This window comes from Prosopis cineraria, unplaced genomic scaffold (genome assembly GCF_029017545.1).
Source record: "Prosopis cineraria cultivar Desert tree isolate PC_DT_omini unplaced genomic scaffold, ASM2901754v1 PC7, whole genome shotgun sequence".
Taxonomy (NCBI): domain Eukaryota; kingdom Viridiplantae; phylum Streptophyta; class Magnoliopsida; order Fabales; family Fabaceae; genus Prosopis; species Prosopis cineraria.
In genome coordinates this window covers 24,648,352-24,657,377 of record NW_026555338.1, presented here as the reverse complement: position 1 = coordinate 24,657,377, position 9,026 = coordinate 24,648,352, and the positions used below count along the sequence as shown (strand labels likewise).

General features: G+C 28.1%; 1 protein-coding gene across 3 annotated transcripts; it reads left to right on the top strand.

The window, feature by feature from the left end:
• Positions 1-3,371: 3,371 nt before the first annotated feature.
• On the top strand, positions 3,372-7,325 carry LOC129316364 (UPF0481 protein At3g47200-like). 3 transcript variants are annotated; one of them, XM_054960749.1, is made up of 3 exons: positions 5,509-5,718; positions 5,991-6,240; positions 6,655-7,296. In XM_054960749.1, exons 1-3 carry the CDS (start codon positions 5,548-5,550, stop codon positions 6,675-6,677), a joined length of 444 nt encoding a protein of 147 aa, XP_054816724.1. In that variant the 5' UTR covers positions 5,509-5,547; the 3' UTR covers positions 6,678-7,296. The 3 variants fall into 3 exon arrangements, with proteins under 3 accessions (XP_054816723.1, XP_054816724.1, XP_054816722.1); XM_054960748.1 differs by lacking the exon at positions 5,509-5,718 and adding an exon at positions 3,372-3,493 and having other exon boundaries at positions 5,991-7,325; XM_054960747.1 differs by having other exon boundaries at positions 5,991-7,325.
• Positions 7,326-9,026: the final 1,701 nt, after the last annotated feature.

Here is a 9,026-nt window from a genome sequence, read left to right as displayed (position 1 = left end):
AAAAGTAAAGTGATAACTTGACGTCAATATAATTTTTGTCTCACTCTCTCAATTCTCAGTTCATTTGAAATTTGGCAAGAGGAAAATGAGAAGTTACTAAAAGAAGTTTCAAGAAAAGAAATAAAGAGCTGCTGATCTTGATTGGTTGATACACATCAGTTTAATTATCAACAAAGAATCTATGACGAAATCTCTAACAGTCAGCTCACTTAGATTATTATTGAACACAAGTGACAATACTTAAATCATGATTATCAAAAATATTTGTACACCATATAAAAAAAGAGCCCACTCTATTTTGCTTGACTGGTGTGGAGGCTCCAAATTGTTGGCTGAAAATGTGAAGCTGACGAGACTGACACTTAACAGAGTCAAACCTCACATTAAAGACTTGCTTCCTATTCCTTTGAGTCCAGATGCTAATTACTTAACCTTTTGATATCCGGGAAGCCCTTTCATCCCCACAAGACTTTATTAAATTCACCAACAAAAAGAAAATCAAATATAATTTATTCGCAATATGGATTTAAATTAAAAAAAATAAAAGCCGACTCCTAGAGATTCCACAGTCATATTCTGTCTGACAAAGATCTCCACTTATTATTAATACACAATCAAAAACTCATCTGTTTCCTTGTCTGTAAATTGAATCCCTTCCCAATTATTTAATCCCACACCTTTCGGTTTTTAATAAGTCACGCCTGTTAATCATTCTAACTTTAAAAATAAATCCAACAAGTTGAAACTTGAAGGAATATGCATCATAATATACCCAATGAAAACAATAAACCAAACAAAATGAATACATTAAAAAAATACGCTGAATTATCACTCTCGTAACGCTGAATTCTAAATCCTGTCTAGAACTGCGAAGGTACCAACGACCTTGGTGAGTTGACTTATGTATTGAAGAAGTGAAAAGGAGACAAAAACCACAGGAATATGTTCAATATTTTAACTGATAAACACATCAGATATGTTAGAACACTTTTTACATATATTATTCCCTCCAAAAATTTAATATTCAATACTTTCTGAATATTTTATGTTATTCATCTACCTTGGTTAGGTTTTAAAAAAACATGGTTAATTTAAAATTTGTGAACTTGCCTTAAGCTCTTATTAAGCCAACCTTTATTAACAACACTAATAATATACTCTATTCAGTTCAAAATATAAGCAATTTTTATAAAAAATTCACGAAATCTTCATTCTCATAAAAAATATATACTATTCCTCATTTTACTCTTAGTCTTAATTATTAATGTACTTTATTATAAGTGAGAGATAACTTTACACAAAGATATAGGTTAATAAACACGAGCTAAAATGAGAAAAAAAATTATATATATCAAATTGTTTATATTTTAAATTAAGATTAATTGGGAGAAAATATTTATATTTTGAATAAAAAAGTATATTATAGACACGCATACCTGTTGCAACTTCCCAAATGATTGAATGATAAATATATGCAGAATTAGGTGTGAGCGCACCTGCACAAGTGGTTGCATTTCCACCATTTCTTCGCGTATCACTCTCATCAGTTCTCAATTCTTTCCCCACCACGTTAAAATAATTTGATGGCTAATTTTTTTATTAATATACTTTCGATCCATTATGAGCTTCGGTTATGTATGATAGCGTTACTCTGCTCAAGTTTGTTGTTTTCATGTTGTCATTATGATATTACATACTCCCTTTATTTAAAAATATAAAATATTTTTTAAAGAGTTAGATGTTAAAAAATATAAGATATTTTTAATTTTTCAAAATATAATTATTATTTTTTTTAAGTGCCCTTCTTAATATATGACTTTATATTTATTATACGGTATTTAATAAGAATAAATATAAAAAAATAATGTAAATTTAAAAATAAATAATTATTTTATTAAGAGTTATATTTAATTAAAAATATTTTATATTTTTTAATTAAGGGAGTATAGAAAAAACGGAGCACTCTTGGCGTTTTATTTCATATCATAATATTAAATATGACTAGCACAAAAATATGTTGATATTCGCATCCTTATCCACAAACCTGTTAAAAAGAAACCAAACAGATCAAGGCCACGTGAATAAAGTAGACAAGGAGTGATCGGGCTAGGAGGATACAGTAGAGCAATTAAAATAATAATAATAATGATAGTGCTGTCTTCGCAAGTTAATGTGCCTTGCGCAATTTTTTGTCCACATCTCTTGAGCTGGGGTCCTTGAGATTTGTCTTGTTTTGCCTTGTTATGTCTAGTCAACAATGTCTCGTATAAGTGGTTCTCCGTGCAATTGTGCAAAGGATATTATATTGGCTACTCCCTTAGGCCAAACCAAAAAAATATTTTTCTAAAAGTTTTGAATTTTGATTGGTTTAAAATATAGATATTAAAAAAAATTTTATAATTACTTTTGTAACTATACCCTATTTTATTTATTATTTTTTAATAATAATAAAAGTATTTATTGAGGGTATAATTAAAAAATATAAAAAATTGAAGATATTAAGATTTCAACTGATTTTAATAATATTTTATATTGTACTATGTAAAAAGTACTCTCTCCATTAAAAAATATAAGGTATTTTTTGAGGAGTGGATGTTAAAAAATATAAGATATTTTTAGTCTTTCGAGGTGTAATCATTGCCTTTTTTTTAAAATATCCGTATTGATAATGATTTTATATGTATTGTAGGGTGTTTAATATAGATAAATATAAAAAAATAAGATTAGTTAAAAAATAGATAACAACTTTATTGTAGGGTGAGATTTAATTAAAAATATTATATATTTGTAAACGGAGGGAGTAATAGATAATGCAACATCTGTTTTCTTACAAGTAATAGACAAATAAATAATCTGTTAGATCAAGGAACAGGGTTAAAAGCATTTAGAATCAATAAATATGTATTTTTAATAAAAGGACAAATAATCCCAAACACATCTTAAACTTAAAAAGAAAAAAGAAATAAAAGAAAATTAAAACAATATTACATATTGAAAGCTAAAACATGAAAAATACGTGTCCGAAATTACAAGAAAATTATATCCTATTATCTTCTAGCAGGCTTCTTCTTTACATACCAATGCGCATTTAGAAACATATGATTATGATAAATTACAAAAATTTCAATGCATCCGAAATACATTCATTATTACCATCCTCATTTTAAAATTTCCAAAAATCATTCCAGCAAGCAGACAACAAGTGGGACTTTCCAAAGAAGTGGAATACAGAGAAAAAGTGGGAGTGGGGGACTACAGATGATCTCCTTTTTTACGAGTGGGGGTACTAATTGTAGCCATCTTCGAGGACAAGGGGTGCTTTCACTGTGGATATTGAGGGCAAAAAAGACAATTAATAGTCTCTTTTAACAGGGAAGCCTACGAATGTTTATTCCTTATCCCTCTGAGACAACTTGTTTGACACAAACGTTGGTGGTTGTTGAGAGCAGAGCAGATCGACTTTCTTCTCTTCGTTCAAGCCTCAGAGTGTGAGGTAAGTTCAGTATATGGTTGTTCCTTTTCTCTTTCCTGAACCGAGAATTAAATGTAGGCAAGAGGATATGAATCTTAATTCACCCAAAGAACTAACATCTTCTGTTATACTTAATTTCCATTGGTTATGCAAGTTCTTTCTCTTCTCGCGGTTCCAATTTCTTTCTCTGCTTGTTCCGTAAATAATTGGAAAATAATAAAAATCCGGCATCATACAACCCAAAAAAAAAATAAAAATGGTAAATGAGTATCAAATATGTTTGGTGTCAATAAAGTCAATATACCCGAAACATTTTTTTTTTTTTTTGGATGATGAGAACCTAAGTAAAATGAATAAAGCCAGTAATGATGCTCCCGTAACTTTTGCGTGGATTTAGGACGGTGTACTCTTAAAAGTTAAAAACATTGATAACTCATCAAGATTTTAATTTATTATATTAAAATATTATATTAAAATACTAGCTTAATAACATAATTTATAAAAAAATATGAGTTATATATGTCTAAAAATAGATTATAAATAATATAAAATAAAAAATAATTTAATAATTAAACTTAGCACATCTTCACTATTATTTTTTAATTCTGTATATAAAATAAGAAATTTAATTTCATAAATATCTTTTGAATGATTTTATTTAATTTTAAATTTTTAAAATAATTCATAATAAATTTTTTTAATAATTTAAATGATAATTTTATATAATATAAAATTATATTTAATTTTTAAAAATATTTTTTTGGAGATAAATGTTGTCACCAAAAGTAATTATATATATATTTTTTAATTTTTTAAATTATTTTTATAAATGTCGCTGCTAAAAAAGGTGAACTTTTAGCAATGACATATATTTTTTATGGCGATTTTTAGTGTTGTTAAAAGTGAATTTTTGACCGTAACTTTGATTCATTATTAAAAGTTATTTTTTTTTAGAGTGATTCTTTTAAAATGACTTTAAATATTATTCTCAATAAAAAAAAGGAGAGGGTATAGAAAGGGACTTTCACAGAAAAGTGATTTTTAAACTAAATATATTTGGTAGCTAGGTAATTAGAAGAAATAACTTGGATAACTTGCAATACTTAAGTTGAATTTTCAAAATCATCGGCTCTATTTTAATATAAAATAGAAGACTAACATGTTTTATTGATAAAATAATTTTTAAAATTTAAGAATTAAAGTATTTGAAATAATGAAAGATCAAAATAAACAATATATATTTTATATCTTAGAGGGAAATTGGAAATTCATTCTTGTAATATTACCTTTCCTTAACTCTATGGAAGGATCTAATTTCGGCGTCCAGATGTCTTTATTTGATAAAAAATTTATATATTTTTTAAAATTATTATATTAATAAATAGAGTTTAAAATGCAGATGATTTTATAACTGTCACGCTGAAAAAATAATTTTTTATATGGAAAATTACATGTTTAAACTTTTAAATTTAAACCGTTAATATTAATTTTGACTAGCCAGATCTTACCAGAATGATGAGTACTATAAATCAAGAGACCTATTTGTCATATTTTTTGGCTTCTATTCATAGGGTAGAAAGAAAAAATTAATTTACATCCTATTAATTTTTACCCTTATTAAAAATTAAAAAAAATATTAAAAATAATTCTTTTTATTCTCATTAGAGGGTAGAGATAAAAATTTGTTAAATTTTAAGATAAAATTAATGATATTTAAGATTTTTTTATAAAATATATTAAAAATAATTTATAAATAAAATAAGGGGAATATATGACTATGTCCGCCTTATCATTTTATAGGACGTTGGGCATAGATCGTGACGGAAAATGACGTGCAAACTTTTTTCTTCCCGAAAATGCTTTTTATTCATCTTCTAATATTACTTCATTTTTATATGTAATATCATAACAACAATACCAAAAAAAAAAAACGTGGACTAAATTATTAGCCAACAAATTATATCAAAATATTTAACTTTTGGCTACTATAAATAACCGAAGACCATAATGATGAATCTAAAGCACATTAAATCCAACAACTTGAGAGAGCACTGCACTGAGGTTACTGCTCGGAGATGGCGGACATGGCAGGAAAAGAATTGAGAAGTGAGAGTTCTGAAGAAATTGTTGAAACGCAACGACTTCTCCCCCTACCTCTTTTCACAGATTCACCATCCAATCATTTGGAATCGGAACAACATGCGCATATATCATCCTCTACTTTTGTTCATTTCTATAGCCTTTTCGTAATCTCTTTACTTTCCCTTTTTTTAAGTTTGCTACGTTTAATATCTCAACTATATATATATATATATATATGTCAGCCTTAGTTTTAGTTATGAACAATTTGTGAGATTTTAGTTATAAACAATTTGTGAGATTTCAAACCAGTTATTATAGCTTAACAAAAAAATAATTTAGATTTCAGAAACTTAATTGCGATCGACATTTTGTTCTTGCTTTTATTTTTGCTTCTGCAATTTCTGATTGCTTTTAGAATCAAACTTGATATATGTAGATGGAAGATAAGGTGATGGTTGATATTAAGAACCTGATACAAGATAGCGGAGATGGTCGCTTGCTACCAACATGTTGTATCTATAGGGTGCCCCTTACAATCCGTCATCTAAATGAAGAGGCTTACACCCCAAAAGTTATTTCAATTGGCCCCTTTCATTATGGTGATCCAAGGCTGCAAGATATGGAAGAGCACAAACAAATTTTGTTCAAAGCATTTACGCAAATTTGTAAAACGTTCAGCGCAACAGGTTTGTGCATCTTACTCTGAGAACATCAAACTTAGTGAGGAGGAACTTGTGAAAATGGTATTAGTAGATGCTGGTTTCATCATTGAGTTCTTCACGAGATGGAAAAAGTTTCCTTATGAGTTTGACAACGATGCTAAACTGTCACAATCACGGTTATTAGATACTATCACTAAGGATTTGCTTTTGCTCGAGAATCAACTTCCTTTCTTCGTTATTGAAGAGCTCTTCAATATAGCCTTTCCCCTTGACCAACGTGACCTCCCTTCATTTTTTGATCTATCTTGTCAGTACTTTGATTATTTTAATGTACAAAAGTTAAAGCCCAATAATGATGTTAGCATAAACCACTTCACAGATCTTCTTAGACAGTTTTACTTACCAAGAACAAAACCAAAAACGGATTCATTTCTACAGGTCACCCATGTTCTTTTGTATAGTGCAAGTGAGCTACAGGAAGCAGGGATAAAGTTGAAGGCAAGCGCAAGCAAGTGCTTACTAGAATTAAAATTTTCTGGACATACTCTTGAGATCCCAAAATTTTTTGTGGAAGATTCAACAGAAAAGTTGTTTCGTAATATGATAGCTCTAGAGCAATGTCATTATCCCTGTGAATCTTACATTACTGACTATGCTATGGTGTTGGATTGCCTGATCAACACCCATAAAGATGTGGATGTCCTTGTTCATAGGAAAATAGTCACCAACTATTTAGGTGACACCAATGATGTTGCTGCAATGGTTAATGGTCTCTGGAAAAATGTCGTTCATGAGAATTTCAATTCTGAATACCTTGATACTTGTCGAAGGTTGAATGAATTTTGTGAACATTGGTGGCAAAAGAAGAAGATGGCATTGAGACGCGATTATTGTCGTACACAGTGGCAATTTGTTGTCTCCATTGCTGGAGTCATGCTCCTCATTCTCTCCGTTGTTCAGACCATATTTTCCATCCTCCAAGTAGTGAAGTAGTAGATTTCAAAGCATTTATCTTTTCTGATATTTGACTGTTCTATTATATTGTCCAAGTTTGTTATGAATGCTGTGAAATTTTTCAAACTCGCAATTTCCAAAACATTGTTATATAATGTTCTGTGTTGAAGATAAGATTGTATTATTTTAACTTTCTTCCATGATAACTTGACATTATTATCGTTTGAGAATTGGTATATAGTATTACTTATATATAAAGGAAATAAACTGTACTTATATATAAAGTTTATACTCCCTCTATTAAAAAATGTAAGGCATTTTTAATCAAATCTCACCTCAACAAAGTAATTACTTACTTTCAAACTAACTTTATCTTTTCATATTTACCACTATTAAATACTTTATAATAAATATAAAGTCATTATTAATAGGGATTTTTTTTTAAAAAATAATGATTACATCTCGAAAGACTAAAAATGTTTTACATTTTTAAAGATCCAACTCTTTAAAAAATGCCTTGTATTTTTTAACGGAGGAAGTGTATAATAGGAAACCGTTGCATGTTCTTAGAAATTTCATATATATTAACATGAGAAAATAAATAAAAAAACAAGAGCCAATCTGAAGTAAATAAATAAGGTATTGAAAATCAAGGAATTGTTAGAAAAGGTAATTGCATGTTATTAGTTTTTAATATTATCGGGAGAAAAAAGTTCAAAATGATAAACAGACCAAGTCATGTATTCTCCTAGTCTAATTTATAACTTATTTCTAGCATGTTCTATTAGAATTAAGAAAAATTTTAAATTTTATTAATTTTATCTTAAAATTTAATAAGTTACTACTTTTACACTCTAATGAGAAGAAAAATAATTATTTTTTATAATTTTTTTAATTTTAATAAGGACAGAAAGATAAAAATAAATATAAAAATTAGTAAGTACCATATAAATTAACACAGAGCGTCTGCCCAGGAGGAAAAAATGTCAAAGGGGGATACCATGATAACAAAATATTTGCCCTTTTCCTTGTGACTATTTCCTTTTTATTCCTCCTCATCCAAAGCCAACGTGGGTGACTTCCGAGGGGGACTTAGAATCCGTTTGCTTGTCCTGGGTCCATTGTCCTCAGCTGTTTGAATCGGATCACTTACATCACGGCCAAGTAGCCCATCTCCTCTAGGTCCATCCTCAGCAAGATCCTTTTTGCTGACCGTGACATTGTCCTAATTTTTTAGAAGTCCAAATATAAAATTGAGAGGCCTGACAAACAATTAAAGAAATTCATCAGATCCAGTCTTGGGAGAAATTATATTGGTTTTTTTAATTTTAAGAAGAACTATGCACAAATTTCATTCAAAACAATTAATTATTTTAACTTTACTGACAATTAAACTTAAAAAAATGAGACGTGTGTGTAATGGATTACATATCCTAAATTTAATTATTAATAGACCTTAAAATAATTAATTATCTTAAGTGAGAGTTGTGTATAATTCTTTCTTAATATTATGACCGTGTCTCTTTGGTCCACATTTTGTTTCTAATAACATTTAAGTCCCACATAATTAAATTAATAATGGTTCAATTTAAAAAATAAAAATTAAATTATAAATATCGATTCAATAGGATAGGATCTCAGTTATAAAATGAAAGTTATATTTGAAATTTAATTTAAAAATTTTATTTGTAATTAAGACTCCTACGTTTACAAATATTTAAGTCAATATCTACAACTTATATTTTAAAAAAAATTATTTACTGAAAACTTAAATTTTACAACTCATAGTTCTTTTGAGACTTAATCAGTCAATTATAATCCTTCCTTGTTTTTACAACCAAAAATGATTGCTGTTT

What these genes read in the sequence shown, in the direction of transcription:
- LOC129316364 (XM_054960748.1), top strand. Translation starts at nt 6,103, where the DNA reads ATGAAGAGGCTTACACCCCAAAAGTTATTTCAATTGGCCCCTTTCATT.